Source organism: Aegilops tauschii, chromosome 3, assembly GCF_002575655.3.
Source record: "Aegilops tauschii subsp. strangulata cultivar AL8/78 chromosome 3, Aet v6.0, whole genome shotgun sequence".
Classification (NCBI taxonomy): domain Eukaryota; kingdom Viridiplantae; phylum Streptophyta; class Magnoliopsida; order Poales; family Poaceae; genus Aegilops; species Aegilops tauschii.
This window is the reverse complement of record NC_053037.3, coordinates 579,805,089-579,822,897: the sequence shown is the minus strand read 5'-3', so window position 1 is coordinate 579,822,897 and position 17,809 is coordinate 579,805,089. Positions and strand designations below refer to the sequence as shown.

The 17,809-nt window shown below is 53.6% G+C and overlaps 1 protein-coding gene across 3 annotated transcripts; it reads right to left on the bottom strand.

Moving 5' to 3' along the window:
* Positions 1 to 1,051: 1,051 nt before the first annotated feature.
* Positions 1,052 to 4,988, bottom strand: LOC109740539 (uncharacterized). 3 transcript variants are annotated; one of them, XM_073511178.1, is made up of 7 exons: positions 4,604 to 4,988; positions 4,030 to 4,196; positions 3,913 to 3,934; positions 2,377 to 2,555; positions 2,083 to 2,285; positions 1,824 to 1,997; positions 1,052 to 1,732 (listed from the first exon to the last, which is right to left on the bottom strand). In XM_073511178.1, exons 5-7 carry the CDS (start codon positions 2,203 to 2,205, stop codon positions 1,373 to 1,375), a joined length of 657 nt encoding a protein of 218 aa, XP_073367279.1. In that variant the 5' UTR covers positions 2,206 to 2,285; positions 2,377 to 2,555; positions 3,913 to 3,934; positions 4,030 to 4,196; positions 4,604 to 4,988; the 3' UTR covers positions 1,052 to 1,372. The 3 variants fall into 3 exon arrangements, with proteins under 3 accessions (XP_073367279.1, XP_073367278.1, XP_073367277.1); XM_073511177.1 differs by having other exon boundaries at positions 4,030 to 4,251; positions 4,604 to 4,978; XM_073511176.1 differs by having other exon boundaries at positions 3,913 to 4,251; positions 4,604 to 4,941.
* Positions 4,989 to 17,809: the final 12,821 nt, after the last annotated feature.

Below are 17,809 nucleotides of genomic sequence, written 5' to 3'. Positions count from 1 at the left end.
TCATAAGGATGCCTACTACGCCCTCCATCACATGCGGGCGATCGTACGGGACCATAATCACCTTCTGCTACCAAATAATCTCACAGATTGGGCCGCACGCTTGTTGGCAATCCAGGACGCGGACATCAGACAAGAGTTCTTTCGCATCCAGTCGGAGTTTGCGGAAATCATCCATCAAGATGTCCTTCATACCTCGGGGCAGTTCTACCTCAGATATTAACCGTCCAACAGCGAGATAGAAACAATGCTACAAATGCAGGCTCACAACGCCTGGTCCCTGACCATCACGAAAGACGGCGGCTTCATCCACGCTCCGGTCCCTGAGTCGAGTCAAAAGTAGTGATGCTATGTAGTTCTGAAATATCGATTAGCTCATGTTGTAATTAAACTTTAATGAACTGTATGTCTCTTTGGTTTGGACAGTCGTTCAACTTATATGTAATCGATGCTATTTATTAGTAGGACCATGAATCGTGCTATTAATGTGTTGCTTTTCTCTTCCGATCCTTTTGTTGCATACTTATATATTGCTTATGTATTGTCTGTGAATTGCTACTAACTTTTTGTTTGGCTAGTGCATAGAGATGCCATCGTATGTCGTGTAAAAGGGTATGGTTCCCGGAGTCTACGACGACTGGGAGGAGTGTCGGAGACAGGTTCACCGTTTAAGCGGTAACAGTTACAAAGGGTACACCACTAGGGCGGAGGCGGAAGCTAGATACGCGCGCTATCTAGCGGGAGAGGGGAGGGAGCGTTGGAGGAACCGGATGAAGACCAGTTTCATCGCGATAATGCTCATCGTGATGACCGCGGCTCCCTTCTATGTGATGGTAGTTTAGATGATCGATATCGACTTGTAATGTGAAGACAAACTCGCTACTCGCGGTCTCGAGACTTGTAATGTTCTAACTTTGTTCGGTGTTTTGAATTCGGAGACTAATATGATGAATTGTATTCGGAGACTAATCTTCTATTGTATTTGATAAATCTGCTGTTTATATGTTGTGCTGTCTATATTCTATGCAGTAATATATTTTGTAACCTGTGCAAATATCAGGAAAAAAATTCCTAATATTCATACTAGTGGCGCACCACACTGCACTTTAGTGGCGCACTGCAATAAACACACTAGTGGCGCATTATCTAGAAGTGCACCTTTAGTAACCCAGAGCACAAGGTAAATATGCCCCCCTGGGAGGCATAGTAATGGCGCACCGTTTGACATACTAATGGTGCACTCCATGATGCGCCACTATTGTCTGGTATACTAATGGCGCACCAGGGGTGCGCCATTAGTATTAGTTACTAGTGGCGTGATGATAGTGGCGCACCTGTAGTGCACCATTAATGGCCAAAACAGGTGCGCCACTAATTATCCTTTTCCTAGTAGTGACTGTGACTGCGCACTGGTCATGGGCGTGCTCGTGCGCTGGCACAAGCTCGGGTTGGTAGCTCGGAGCTGTGTGTAGGAGATAGAAGGAGTGATCACAGCATCCAGAATCGGCTGCCGACCATGCTTCTTGGGCCCCATGCCCACCACCACCCTCTCATCCAGATCCGCCGCAATGGGGTCAGGTGAGCCAGGATGTAAACTCAGATACCCCTCGGAGTAGGCCTTCTTATACTCCGCGGTCTTGCCGTAGTACTTGGCCTCACCAGGCTTGGGCTTCCTCCGTGTATGGGCGATCTCCCACGCCTCCATGTGTGAGAGCGGCTGCTTCAGTTTCTCCTCCTGCACCACCAAACAACCAAACAGAGGTTAGTCATACATAAGAAAGTGATGGTAAAAAAAAGAAAAAAATGTTTAATGTACATAGATATACCTCAAGTGTCTTGTGAAGAAAGTGGTTTCGGTTTCCCTGAGCATGTACTCCCTCCCTCCCTCGGTTAGCCTTGTTTTTGATGCTCGTAGCCGCCCAAGCTCCATCCTCATCACACCACAGATCCACCAATGCTGCCCAGGACTCGTCTTTTCCATAACACCAATTTGGACACACCTACATAATGAAAGCATACTGACATGTCAACACGAAATGATGAAATGTACCACAAACATCGGAAATAAAAATCTTTTATACTTACCGCCAAGTACTCGTGCCTCTCCAAGGTAATGTCCGTCCTCCGCGCTTCTTCCTTGGTCATATTCACACCAAGAGCGTCGTGATAGTTTGTCGAGATGGCCACCCAGCGCACCTCGTGCTGCATCTGGCGGGGCTTACTCTTGGCTTGGCAAAGGACGATCTGGTCGGGAATGGCCTTGTGCTCCGGAAAACTCGATAGTATTTCTACAATTATTCATGAAACCAGAATGGAAGAAGCCATGAGTTAAATCATTCATGAAGCCAGAATGGACTTATGCTTCTGAAGAGAACTCACCCAAAAATTAGTGATCACGGCCTTAGCATGGGTCTCATAGTCCGCGTAGGGGCCGCTACCAAGTGGTCCCAGCTCGTGGCCAAAACCAGGCGGTCCGGGTGCCTGACTGGATCCGAACAGTACAGCCCCGACCAGTATACCTTCAGCAAGACGGTGATGAGGCCGTTGGGAATACAGCACTACTAGAAAAAGGGTTGCTAGTGGCGCACCTGTTTTCGCTACTAATGGCGCACTACAGGTGCGCCACTAGCACCACGCCATTAGTATCTGGTATAGAAGTGCGCCATTAGTAACAATTTTTTTTCAAATTTTTTTTAGAATTTTTTTTAAAATTTTGTCAATTTTTTTTTGTTTTTTTTTTTAATCTCGGGTCAATATGCTTAATCTCAAGTCAAATCGCACTAAGTGGTCAAACTTCCCGAAAGGTCACCCATCCTCACACTACTCCAGCCCGAGCACGCTTAACTTCGCAGTTCTATCCAACCCCAGCACCACCTCACTTAACAGCCACTTGTTGATATATCTATCATATCAATCCTATTAAACCTTGTTGATGTCTAGGACTTTGTTCATATTCATGAGTATGATGAAAGTTTGAAAAATATTTGAAACTTCCCTGTCATATTACGAATCATTTTTTGAAAAAAAATTCAAAACAAATATTTTTTTTCTGTTACTAGTGGCGCACCTAGCAACGGGTGCACCACTAGTAAGTTTGAAATTTTTTTGCCTCTAGATCTTGAAAGTCCCGTATCTTTTTTTCTGTTAGGTTTTTGAGGATTTTGAAAATGTTTAACGGGGTTCCCCCGGTTAAATTCGGATGTAACTTTTCGAGTAGATGATTTTTCATATAAAAAACTTTTTCATCCGAGTTCGTATGCAAAAGTTATGCCCATTTTAAGAAATTTCAGAGAGATTTTGCAAATAAAGTCGAAATTCATATTTGTTAATTTTCCCAACAACTAGACCACATATCACATGGGAAACTTATTTTATTTTATTTTTTTGACATTTCCATCATTTTCTTTTATTTTTTTTAAACTGAAAAGGCGGTCGGGGGGTGCATTCGGTGGAATGGGCCAAGTTACTAATGGCGCACCACCCCCACGGTGCGCCATTAGTAGTTTTTCAAAAAAAATATTTTGAAACAAACAAAATTCACCGTGGGAGTGGTGCGCCATTAGTAGTTGAACTACTAATGGACTACTAATGGCGCACCACTCACAGGTGCGCCATTAGTAAAATAAAAATAAAAAAATTTAAAAAAAATTCGAAACATAATTCACCATGTGTCGGTGCGCCATTACTAGTTGAACTACTAATGGCGCACCATCCCACGGTGCGCCATTAGTAGTTTTGAAAAAATTAAAAAAAAATTACTAATGGCGCACCGTGGATGTGGTGCGCCATTACTATTTTCATTCTAATGGCGCACCGACACGTGGTGCGCCATTAGTATTTAGTAATGGCGCACCACATGTACAGTGCGCCATTAGTGGCCATTCCATCTATAACCCTTTTCCTAGTAGTGCAGGCCCCTTTAGGATATATCCAGTTGCTGCAAAAGAATGAAATATTAGCATGTGACAAGCAAAATAAAGAAAAATATAAGCATTTGACAAGCAAAAGAATGAAATTATTATAAACTGGCACTTAGTCTTTCCCCGTGGGCTCAATGAGCCACTTCTGCTCCTCGGTAGCAGAAATCTGCTTTGATACCTTTGCGTTACCACGCAGCCATCCCTTGTTGCCAACCCCCTCCCCGCCACCACCATCACCCCCGCCACCACCATTATCCCTGCCACCACCATCATCCCCGCCTAGAGAAAGAACGAGTAAAATTTGGGTCTTGCCAATGCTCTCTAGTCCCTTCTCCTGTGCACACACCACACCATATTTCGCTATGAAACTTTCTTTACTTTTTCCTGATGAAAAACTAAAGCTGCTGTAGTGCTATTCCTTGCATTCGACATTCAGGAAGAACAAGGTAAAATATCCAAGCACTAACAGTATATATATCGAAGCACCAAATTGACTTATTATATATCCAAGCACTAACAGTAGATAAAAAATTAAAAAAAACTAACAATGTGTATATATCCAAGCACTAACAGTAGGTATATATCAAATTGACTCATTATCCAAGCACTAACCGCAGGTAAAAAGCTAAAAAAAAGGAAAAAAAATCAGCAGCAAAGGACGCCGGACTGCCGGAGCCGGTGCTCACCAGTAGCAGAGGGCCGGCAAGGGGGCGCCGGACCGCCGGAGCCGCGGCCACGGCCACCTCACCAGCAGCTGCGGGGCGGGAAGGGGGCGGGGACGACGGGCCCGGGAAGGGGGCGGGGACGACCGGTCCAGTGCGGGGATGGGGCCGGGCGGGGACGGCCGGCGGCGATGCGGGGCGGGCGGGGACGGACGGTGGCGGTGCGGGGCGGGGACGGGGGTGCGCGGTGCAGGGCGGGGACGCCGCGATGCGGCCCGGGCGGGGGCGGCGCCGGCGCAGAAGGGGGCGGCGCCGGCGGCGGCGCCGGGGGTGGATCGAGCGGCGTGGAGGCACGAGTGGTCGGGGCGAGGTGGATAAGGCACGAGTGGCCTTTTTTTTTGCGAGGACCTTTTTTTTGTCTAACTTGTGTAGAACTCACAGACTACATGGCTAATCACGGTTTGGAAGATAGGAATAAATGTAATTTCCTGTCAGGAACATTGATCAGTTTAATGACTAAACAAACCGGAATAGACAAAATTAAAATGCCACTGTTGAGGAAAAGGAAAAATATTATGGATAACTAATAGCTTATGTACTTATGATAATTTTATTATTCATTTATTGGCTGTTAAATACGAGAGTGAACAAATTGCATGGAAAATTAGTGCAATCTGGATGTAATGTTTTTTCTGTTGTTATGATACCTCTCGCGAAATACATATTGCTGGCTATATATTGGTTTTTTCTAACTCTGCCAAATTGATTTAACTTCATTTGATATTGTACAATATGGGGCATTATTCGCTCTATGGAACAACATAGAAAACTTTCTAGGGGAAGGGTTTGGTCAAATAATTTTGACTGCACCTTGGAAAGGAAAATTATAGTATTTATCAATGGAATTGGCAAGGAGGAAGTGGAGGAAAATTGTGGTAATAATGCCAGCTTTGCATGAAAAGGAATTCACAGAATTGTCTATTGTAGAAAATTAGTTATTTATGGAGGAAGATGGGAACCACTCCGGAAAATTAAGGAAATTTGCTCTCATTTAACGGTATGCACATTGTCAATATTTGCATTGAATATGTACATGTCACTACTTTCAAATAGTTGATTTGTGGATTTAAGGTTCTATGTATTATATTGCTAGAATACAGTAGCAATTTTACTGACACATGCTAACAGTACCAAAGGAAATTATATATATTGTGTGTTTTTTCATTGCTACTAAATCTTATACACTTTGGAATTGGAAATTTTTCCATGAAACTCCTTGGTGGAGGAAAAGTATTATTGTTCAGGAGTCACACGGATTTTTCCGGAAACGGATGGAATATTAAAACACCTGGAAGAGGAGTCTATAAATAGGTCCCTACCCTCTAGTCTCAACATGCATCAGGTTACTGTCTTGCAGTTCTATGTTGGAAATATGCCCTAGAGGCAATAATAAATGGTTATTATTATATTTCTTTGTTCATGGTAATTGTCTATTGTTCATGCTATAATTGTATTGTCCGGAAATCGTAATACATGTGTGAATACATAGACCCCAAAGTGTCCCTAGTAAGCCTCTAGTTGACTAGCTCGTTGATCAACAGATAGTCATGGTTTCCTGACTATGGACATTGGATGTCATTGATAACGGGATCACATCATTAGAAGAATGATGTGATGGACAAGACCCAATCCTAAGCATAGCATAAAAGATCGTGTAGTTTCGTTTGCTAGAGCTTTTCCAATGTCAAGTATCTTTTCCTTAGACCATGAGATCGTGCAACTCCCGGATACCGTAGGAGTGCTTTGGGTGTGCCAAACGTCACAACGTGACTGGGTGACTATAAAGGTGCATTACGGGAATCTCCGAAAGTGTCTGTTGGGTTGGCACGGATCGAGACTGGGATTTGTCACTCCGTGTGAAGGAGATGTATCTCTGGGCCCACTCGGTAATGCATCATCATTATGAGCTCAATGTGACTAAGGCGTTAGTCACGGGATCATGCATTCCGGTACGAGTAAAGAGACTTGCCGGTAACGAGATTGAACAAGGTATTGGGATACCGACGATCGAATCTCGGGCAAGTAACATACCGTTTGACAAAGGGAATTGCATACGGATTGATTGAATCCTCGACACCGTGGTTCATCCGATGAGATCATCGTGGAACATGTGGGAGCCAACATGGGTATCCAGATCCCGCTGTTGGTTATTGACCGGAGAGGCATCTCGGTCATGTCTGCATGTCTCCCGAACCCGTAGGGTCTACACACTTAAGGTCCGGTGACGCTAGGGTTGTAGAGATATATGTATGCGGAAACCCGAAAGTTGTTCGGAGTCCCGGATGAGATCCCGGACGTCACGAGAGGTTCCGGAATGGTCCGGAGGTGAATAATTATATATAGGAAGTCAAGTTTCGGCCACCGGGAAAGTTTCGGGGGTTACCGGTATTGTACCGGGACCACCGGAAGGGTCCCGAGGGTCCACCGGGTGGGGCCACCTGTCCCGGAGGACCCCGTGGGCTGAAAGTGGAAGGGAACCAGCCCTTAGTGGGCTGGGGCGCCCCCCTTGGGCCTCCCCCCATGCGCCTAGGGTTGGGAACCCTAAGGGGGGGGCTTCCCCCTTGCCTCGGGGGGCAAGGCACCCCTTTCCACCCCTTGGCCGCCACCCCCCCCAACCCTAGATGGGTTTTGGCCGCCCCCCCCCCCTCCCAAGGGGGCCTATATAAAGGGGGGGAGGGAGGGCAGCAACCTACAGCCTTGGGCGCCTCCCTCTCCCCCTGCAACACCTCTCTCTCTCTCTCTCTCTCTCTCGCAGAAGCTCGGCGAAGCCCTGCCGGAGAACCGCTACATCCACCACCACGCCGTCGTGATGTTGGATCTCCATCAACCTCTCCTTCCCCCTTGCTGGATCAAGAAGGAGGAGACGTCGCTGCACCGTACGTGTGTTGAACGCGGAGGTGCCGTCCGTTCGGCACTCGGTCATCGGTGATTTGGATCACGGCAAGTACGACTCCGTCATCCACGTTCATTGGAACGCTTCCGCTCGCGATCTACAAGGGTATGTAGATGCACTCCTTTCCCCTCGTTGCTAGTATACTCCATAGATGCATCTTGGTGAGCGTAGGAAAATTTTAAAATTACGCTACGATTCCCAACACCCGAAGGCCACCCCGAATCCCAGTTGACCAGGAGATCTAGCCCTTTGACTTTTGTCGGACGGGCTTTGACCAGTGGTCTTTTCCACCTGGTTGCGACAGGTCTGCCCATAGAAACATCCTCAAACACGGTCTGGACCCAACCCACCACTAGATTCCCTCCAGTTCTACCGCACCCGCACGATTCCCCCGTCCAAGTGACGGCGGCGCTGCCATACGTGGAGGGGGGGCCACACCACGGAGCACCAAGACGGGCGTCTACGCATGCCACAGCACGTTCACACATGCATCAGGAGCCGTGCGATGTTTCGGTGGCATAGCTACACCCCGAAGGTCACGGCGACTCCCAGTTGACCAGGAGATCTAGCCCTTTGACTTTTGCCGGACGGGCTCTGACCAGTGGTCTCTTCCACCTGGTTGCGACAGGTCAGCCCATAGCAACATCCCCGAACACGGTCTGGACATAACCCACATCTAGATTCCCACCGGTTCTACCGCACCCGCATGATTCCCCCTGCAAGTGACGGCGGCACTGCCGTCCGTGGAAGGGGGGCCACACCACGGAGCCCCAAGACGGGCGTCTACGCATGCCACAACACTTTCACACATGCATCAGGAGCCGTGCGATGTTTCGGTGGCATAGCTACGCCCCGAAGACCACCGCAATCCCAGTTGACCTGGAGATCTAGCCCTTTGACTTTTGCCGGACGGGCTTTGACCAGTGGTCTCTTCCACCTGGTTGCGACAGGTCTACCCGTAGCAACATCCCCGAACATCGTCTGGACACAACCCACCACTAGATTCCCTCCGGTTCTACCGCACCCGCACGATTCCCCCCTCCAAGTGACAGCGGCACTGCGGTCCGTGGAGGGGGGGCCACACCACGGAGCCCAAAGACGGGCGTCTACGCATGCCACAACACTTTCACACATGCATCAGGAGCTGTGCGATCTTTCGGTGGCATAGCTACGCCCCGAAGGCCGCCCCGAATCCCAGTTGACCAGGAGATCAAGCCCCTTTGACTTTTGCCAGACGGGCATTGACCAGTGGTCTCTTCCACCTGGTTGCGAGAGGTCTGCCCATAGCAACATCACCGAACACGGTCTCGACCCAAACCACCACTAGATTCCCTCTGGTTCTACCGCACCCGCACGATTCCCCCGTCCAAGTGATGGTGGCGCTGCCGTACGTGGAGGGGGCCACACCACGGAGCCCCAAGACGGGTGTCTACGCATGCCACAACACGTTCACACATTCATCAGGAGCCGTGCGATGTTTCGGTGGCATAGCTACACCCCGAAGGTCACCCCGACTCCCAGTTGACCAGGGGATCTAGCCCTTTGACTTTTGCCAGACGGGCTTTGACCAGTGGTCTCTTCCACCAGGTTGCGACAGGTCAGCCCATAGCAACATCCCCGAACACGGTCTGGACACAACCCACCTCTAGATTCCCTCCGGTTCTACCGCACCCGCATGATTCCCCCATCCAAGTGACGGCGGCACTGCGGTCCGTGGAGGGGGGCCACACCACGGAGCCCAAAGACGGGCGTCTACACATGCCACAATACTTTCACACATGCATCAGGAGCCGTGCGATGTTTCGGTGGCATAGCTACACCCCGAAGGCCACCCCGAATCCCAGTTGACCAGGAGATCTAGCCCTTTGACTTTTGCCGGACGGGCTTTGACCAGTGGTCTCTTCCACCTGGTTGCGAGAGGTCTGCCCATAGAAACATCCTCAAACACGGTCTGGACCCAACCCACCGCTAGATTCCCTCCAGTTCTACCGCACCCGCACGATTGCCCCGTCCAAGTGACGGCGGCGCTGCCGTACGTGGAGGGGGGCACACCACGGAGCACCAAGACGGGCGTCTACGCATGCCACAACACGTTCACACATGCATCAGGAGCCGTGCGATGTTTTGTTGGCATAGCTACACCCCGAAGGTCACCGCGACTCCCAGTTGACCAGGAGATCTAGCCCTTTGACTTTTGCCGGACGGGCTTTGACCAGCGGTCTCTTACACCTGGTTGCGATAGGTCAGCACATAGCAACATCCCCGAACACGGTCTGGACACAACCCACCTCTAGATTCCCTCTGGTTCTACCGCACCCGCATGATTCCCCCTGCAAGTGACGGCGGCACTGCCGTCCGTGGAAGGGGGGCCACACCACGGAGCCCCAAGACGCGCGTCTACGCATGCCACAACACTTTCACACATGCATCAGCAGCCGTGCGATGTTTCGGTGGCATAGCTACGCCCCGAAGGCCACCGGAATCCCAGTTGACTTGGAGATCTAGCCCTTTGACTTTTGTCGGACGGGCTTTCACCAGTGGTCTCTTCCACCTGGTTGCGACAGGTCTACCCGTAGCAACATCCCCAAACATCGTCTGGACACAACCCACCACTAGATTCCCTCCGGTTCTACCGCACCCGCACGATTCCCCCCTCCAAGTGACGGCGGCACTGCGGTCCGTGGAGGGGGGCCACACCACGGAGCCCAAAGACGGGCGTCTACGCATGCCACAACACTTTCACACATGCATCTGGAGCCGTGCGATGTTTCGGTGGCATAGCTACGCCCCGAAGGCCGCCCCGAATCCCAGTTGACCAGGAGATCTAGCCCTTTGACTTTTGCCGGACGGACTTTCACCAGTGGTCTCTTGCACCTGGTTGCGAGAGGTCTGCCCATAGCAACAACACCGAACACGGTCTGGACCCAAACCACCACTAGATTCCCTCTAATTCTACCGCACCCGCACGATTCCCCCGTCCAAGTGATGGTGGCGCTGCCGTACGTGGAGGGGGCCACACCACGGAGCCCCAAGACGGGTGTCTACGCATGCCACAACACGTTCACACATTCATCAGGAGCCGCGCGATGTTTCGGTGGCATAGCTACACCCCGAAGGTCACCCCGACTCCCAGTTGACCAGGAGATCTAGCCCTTTGACTTTTGCCAGACGGGCTTTGACCAGTGGTCTCTTCCACCTGGTTGCGACAGGTCAGCCCATAGCAACATCCCCGAACACGGTCTGGACACAACCCACCTCTAGATTCCCTCCGGTTCTACCGCACCCGCATGATTCCCCCCTCCAAGTGACGGCGGCACTACGGTCCGTGGAGGGGGGCCACACCACGGAGCCCAAAGACGGGCGTCTACGCATGCCACAATACTTTCACACATGCATCAGGAGCCGTGCGATGTTTCGGTGGCATAGCTACACCCCGAAGGCCACCCCGAATCCCAGTTGACAAGGAGATCTAGCCCTTTGACTTTTGCCGGACGGGCTTTGACCAGTGGTCTCTTCCACCTGGTTGCGACAGGTCTGCCCATAGAAACATCCTCAAACACGGTCTGGACCCAACACACCGCTAGATTCCCTCCAGTTCTACCGCACCCGCACGATTGCCCCGTCCAAGTGACGACGGCGCTGCCGTACGTGGAGGGGGGCACACCACGGAGCACCAAGACGGGCATCTACGCATGCCACAACACGTTCACACGTGCATCAGGAGCCGTGCGATGTTTCGTTGGCATAGCTACACCCCGAAGGTCACCGCGACTCCCTGTTGACCAGGAGATCTAGCCCTTTGACTTTTGCCGGACGGGCTTTGACCAGTGGTCTCTTCCACCTGGTTGCGATAGGTCAGCCCATAGCAACATCCCCGAACACGGTCTGGACACAACCCACCTCTAGATTCCCTCCGGTTCTACCGCACCCGCATGATTCCCCCTGCAAGTGACGGCGACACTGCCGTCCGTGGAAGGGGGGCCACACCACGGAGCCCCAAGACGGGCGTCTACGCATGCCACAACACTTTCACACATGCATCAGGAGCCGTGCGATGTTTCGATGGCATAGCTACGCCCCGAAGGCCACCGGCATCCTAGTTTACTTGGAGATCTAGCCCTTTGACTTTTGTCGAACGGGCTTTCACCAGTGGTCTCTTCCACCTAGTTGCGACAGGTCTACCCGTAGCAACATCCCCAAACATCGTCTGGACACAACCCACCACTAGATTCCCTCCGGTTCTACCGCACCCGCACGATTCCCCCCTCCAAGTGACGGCGGCACTGCGGTCCGTGGAGGGGGGGGGCCACACCACGGAGCCCAAAGACGGGCGTCTACGCATGCCACAACACTTTCACACATGCATCAGGAGCCGTGCGATGTTTCGCTGGCATAGCTACGCCCCGAAGGCCGCCCCGAATCCCAGTTGACCAGGAGATCTAGCCCTTTGACTTTTGCCGGACGGGCTTTGACCAGTGGTCTCTTCCACCTGGTTGCGAGAGGTCTGCCCATAGCAACAACACCGAACACGGTCTGGACCCAAACCACCACTAGATTCCCTCTGGTTCTACCGCACCCGCACGATTCCCCCGTCCAAGTGATGGTGGCGCTGCCGTACGTGGAGGGGGCCACACCACGGAGCCCCAAGACGGGTGTCTACGCATGCCACAACACGTTCACACATTCATCAGGAGCCGTGCGATGTTTCGGTGGCATAGCTACACCCCGAAGGTCACCCCGACTCCCAGTTGACCAGGAGAGCTAGCCCTTTGACTTTTGCCGGACGGGCTTTGACCAGTGGTCTCTTCCACCTGGTTGCGACAGGTCAGCCCATAGCAACATCCCCGAACACGGTCTGGACACAACCCACCTCTAGATTCCCTCCGGTTCTACCGCACCCGCATGATTCCCCCCTCCAAGTGATGGCGGCACTGCGGTCCGTGGAGGGGGGCCACACCACGGAGCCCAAAGACGGGCGTCTACGCATGCCACAATACTTTCACACATGCATGAGGAGCCGTGCGATGTTTTGGTGGTATAGCTACACCCCGAAGGCCACCCCGAATCCCAGTTGACCAGGAGATCTAGCCCTTTGACTTTTGCCGGACGGGCTTTGACCAGTGGTCTCTTCCACCTGGTTGCGACAGGTTTGCCCATAGAAACATCCTCAAACACGGTCTGGACCCAACCCATCGCTAGATTCCCTCCAGTTCTACCGCACCCGCACGATTGCGCCGTCCAAGTGACGGCGGCGCTGCCGTACGTGGAGGGGGCACACCACGGAGCACCAAGACGGGCGTCTACGCATGCCACAACACGTTCACACGTGCATCAGGAGCCGTGCGATGTTTCGTTGGCATAGCTACACCCCGAAGGTCACGGCGACTCCCAGTTCACCAGGAGATCTAGCCCTTTGACTTTTGCCGGACGGGCTTTGACCAGTGGTCTCTTCCACCTGGTTGCGATAGGTCAGCCCATAGCAACATCCCCGAACACGGTCTGGACACAACCCACCTCTAGATTCCCTCCGGTTCTACCGCACCCGCATGATTCCCCCCTCCAAGTGACGGCGGCACTGCGGTCCGTGGAGGGGGGCCACACCACGGAGCCCGAAGACGGGCGTCTACGCATGCCACAACACTTTCACACATGCATCAGGAGCCGTGCGATGATTCGATGGCATAGCTACGCCCCGAAGGCCCTCGGAATCCCAGTTGACCTGGAGATCTAGCCCTTCGACTTTTGTCGGACGGGCTTTCACCAGTGGTCTCTTCCACCTGGTTGCGACAGGTCTACCCGTAGCAACATCCCCGAACATCGTCTGGACACAACCCACCACTAGATTCCCTCCGGTTCTACCGCACCCGCATGATTCCCCCCTCCAAGTGACGGCGGCACTGCGGTCCGTGGAGGGGGGGCCACACCACGGAGCCCAAAGACGGGCGTCTACGCATGCCACAACACTTTCACACATGCATTAGGAGCCGTGCGATGTTTCGGTGGCATAGCTACGCCCCGAAGGCCGCCCCGAATACCAGTTGACCAGGAGATCAAGCCCTTTGACTTTTGCCGGACGGGCATTGACCAGTGGTCTCTTCCACCTGGTTGCGAGAGGTCTGCCCATAGCAACATCACCGAACACGGTCTCGACCCAAACCACCACTAGATTCCCTCTGGTTCTACCGCACCCGCACGATTCCCCCGTCCAAGTGCTGGTGGCGCTGCCGTACGTGGAGGGGGCCACACCACGGAGCCCCAAGACGGGTGTCTACGCATGCCACAACACGTTCACACATTCATCAGGAGCCGTGCGATGTTTCGGTGGCATAGCTACACCCCGAAGGTCACCCCGACTCCCAGTTGACCAGGAGATCTAGCCCTTTGACTTTTGCCGGACGGGCTTTGACCAGTGGTCTCTTCCACCTGGTTGCGACAGGTCAGCCCATAGCAACATCCCCGAACACGGTCTGGACACAACCCACCTCTAGATTCCCTCCGGTTCTACTGCACCCGCATGATTCCCCCCTCCAAGTGACGGCGGCATTGCGGTCCGTGGAGGGGGGCCACACCACGGAGCCCAAAGACGGGCGTCTACGCATGCCACAATACTTTCACACATGCATCAGGAGCCGTGCGATGTTTCGGTGGCATAGCTACACCCCGAAGGCCACCCCGAATCCCAGTTGACCAGGAGATCTAGCCCTTTGACTTTTGCCGGACGGGCTTTGACCAGTGGTCTCTTCCACCTGGTTGCGACAGGTCTGCCCATAGAAACATCCTCATACACGGTCTGGACCCAACCCACCGCTAGATTCCCTCCAGTTCTACCGCACCCGCACGATTGCCCCGTCCAAGTGACGGCGGCGCTGCCGTACGTGGAGGGGGGCACACCACGGAGCACCAAGACGGGCGTCTACGCATGCCACAACACGTTCACACATGCATCAGGAGCCGTGCGATGTTTTGTTGGCATAGCTACACCCCGAAGGTCACCGCGACTCCCAGTTGACCAGGAGATCTAGCCCTTTGACTTTTGCCGGACGGGCTTTGACCAGTGGTCTCTTCCACCTGGTTGCGATAGGTCAGCCCATAGCAACATCCCCGAACACGGTCTGGACACAACCCACCTCTAGATTCCCTCCGGTTCTACCGTACCCGCATGATTCCCCCTGCAAGTGACGGCGGCACTGCCGTCCGTGGAAGGGGGGCCACACCACGGAGCCCCAAGACGGGCGTCTACGCATGCCACAACACTTTCACACATGCATCAGGAGCCGTGCGATGTTTCGGTGGCATAGCTACGCCACGAAGGCCACCGGAATCCCAGTTGACTTGGAGATCTAGCCCTTTGACTTTTGTCGGACGGGCTTTCACCAGTGGTCTCTTCCACCTGGTTGCGACAGGTCTACCCGTAGCAACATCCCCAAACATCGTCTGGACACAACCCACCACTAGATTCCCTCCGGTTCTACCGCACCCGCACGATTCCCCCCTCCAAGTGACGGCGGCACTGCGGTCCGTGGAGGGGGGCCACACCACGGAGCCCAAAGACGGGCGTCTACGCATGCCACAACACTTTCACTCATGCATCAGGAGCCGTGCGATGTTTCGGTGGCATAGCTACGCCCCGAAGGCCGCCCCGAATCCCAGTTGACCAGGAGATCTAGCCCTTTGACTTTTGCCGGACGGGCTTTCACCAGTGGTCTCTTCCACCTGGTTGCGAGAGGTCTGCCCATAGCAACAACACCGAACACGGTCTGGACCCAAATCACCACTAGATTCCCTCTAGTTCTACCGCACCCGCACGATTCCCCCGTCCAAGTGATGGTGGCGCTGCCGTACGTGAAGGGGGCCACACCACGGAGCCCCAAGACGGGTGTCTACGCATGCCACAACACGTTCACACATTCATCAGGAGCCGTGCGATGTTTCGGTGGCATAGCTACACCCCGAAGGTCACGGCGACTCCCAGTTGACCAGGAGATCTTGCCCTTTGACTTTTGCCGGACGGGCTTTGACAAGTGGTCTCTTCCACCTGGTTGCGACAGGTCAGCCCATAGCAACATCCCCGAACACGGTCTGGACACAACACACCTCTAGATTCCCTCCGGTTCTACCGCACCCGCATGATTCCCCCCTCCAAGTGACGGCGGCACTGCGGTCCGTGGAGGGGGGCCACACCACGGAGCCCAAAGACGGGCGTCTACGCATGCCACAATACTTTCACACATGCATCAGGAGCCGTGCGATGTTTCGGTGGCATAGCTACGCCCCGAATGCCGCCCCAAATCCCAGTTGACCAGGAGATCTAGCCCTTTGACTTTTGCCGGACGGGGTTTCACTAGTGGTCTCTTCCACCTGGTTGCGAGAGGTTTGCCCATAGCAACAACACCGAACACGGTCTGGACCCAAATCACCACTAGATTCCCTCTAGTTCTACCGCACCCGCACGATTCCCCCGTCCAAGTGATGGTGGCGCTGCCGTACGTGGAGGGGGCCACACCACGGAGCCCCAAGACGGGTGTCTACGCATGCCACAACACGTTCACACATTCATCAGGAGCCGTGCGATGTTTCGGTGGCATAGCTACACCCCGAAGGTCACGGCGACTCCCAGTTGACCAGGAGATCTAGCCCTTTGACTTTTGCCGGACGGGCTTTGACCAGTGGTCTCTTCCACCTGGTTGCGACAGGTCAGCCCATAGCAACATCCCCGAACACGGTCTGGACACAACACACCTCTAGATTCCCTCCGGTTCTACCGCACCCGCATGATTCCCCCCTCCAAGTGACGGCGGCACTGCGGTCCGTGGAGGGGGGCCACACCACGGAGCCCAAAGACGGGCGTCTACGCATGCCACAATACTTTCACACATGCATCAGGAGCCGTGCGATGTTTCGGTGGCATAGCTACACCCCGAAGGCCACCCCGAATCCCAGTTGACCAGGAGATCTAGCCCTTTGACTTTTGCCGGACGGGCTTTGACCAGTGGTCTCTTCCACCTGGTTGCGACAGGTCTGCCCATAGAAACATCCTCAAACACGGTCTGGACCCAACCCATCGCTAGATTCCCTCCAGTTCTACCGCACCCGCACGATTGCCCCGTCCAAGTGACGGCGGCGCTGCCGTACGTGGAGGGGGCACACCACGGAGCACCAAGACGGGCGTCTACGCGTGCCACAACACGTTCACACGTGCATCAGGAGCCGTGCGATGTTTCGTTGGCATAGCTACACCCCGAAGGTCACGACGACTCCCAGTTGACCAGGAGATCTAGCCTTTTGACTTTTGCCGGACGGGCTTTGACCAGTGGTCTCTTCCACTTGGTTGCGATAGGTCACCCCATAGCAACATCCCCGAACACGGTCTGGACACAACCCACCTCTAGATTCCCTCCGGTTCTACCGCACCCGCATCATTCCCCCTATAAGTGACGGCGGCACTGCCGTCCGTGGAAGGGGGGCCACACTACGGAGCCCCAAGACGGGCGTCTACGCATGCCACAACACTTTAACACATGCATCAGGAGCCGTGCGATGTTTCGGTGGCATAGCTACGCCCCGAAGGCCACCGGAATCCCAGTTGACCTGGAGATCTAGCCCTTTGAATTTTGTCGGACGGGCTTTCACCAGTGGTCTCTTCCACCTGGTTGCGACAGGTCTACCCGTAGCAACATCCCCAAACATCGTCTGCACACAACCCACCACTAGATTCCCTCCGGTTTTACCGCACCCGCACGATTCCCCCGTCCAAGTGACGGCGGCACTGCGGTCCGTGGAGGGGGGGCCACACCACGGAGCCCAAAGACGGGCGTCTACGCATGCCACAACACTTTCACACATGCATCAGGAGCCGTGCGATGTTTCGGTGGCATAGCTACGCCCCATAGGCCGCCCCGAATCCTAGTTGACCAGGAGATCTAGCCCTTTGACTTTTGCCGGACGGGCTTTGACCAGTGCTCTCTTCCAGCTGGTTGCGACAGGTCTGCCCATTGTAACATCACCGAACACGGTCTGGACCCAAACCACCACTAGATTCCCTCTGGTTCTACCGCACCCGCACGATTCCCCCGTCCAAGTGATGGTGGCGCTGCCGTACGTGTAGGGGGCCACACCACGGAGCCCCAAGACGGGTGTCTACGCATGCCACAACACGTTCACACATTCATCAGGAGCCGTGCGATGTTTCGGTGGCATAGCTACACCCCGAAGGTCACCCCGACTCCAAGTTGACCAGGAGATCTAGCCCTTTGACTTTTGCCAGACGGGCTTTGACC

Excerpts from the sequence above, each read along its gene's own strand:
- LOC109740539 (XM_073511178.1), bottom strand. The coding sequence starts at position 2,205 with ATGCAGCACGAGGTGCGCTGGGTGGCCATCTCGACAAACTATCACGAC. Across the intron at positions 1,998-2,082 it reads AGAGGCACGAGTACTTGGCG|GTGTGTCCAAATTGGTGTTA; the intron begins GTAAGTATAAAA and ends TTCATTATGTAG. Across the intron at positions 1,733-1,823 it reads TTCTTCACAAGACACTTGAG|GAGGAGAAACTGAAGCAGCC; the intron begins GTATATCTATGT and ends TTGGTGGTGCAG.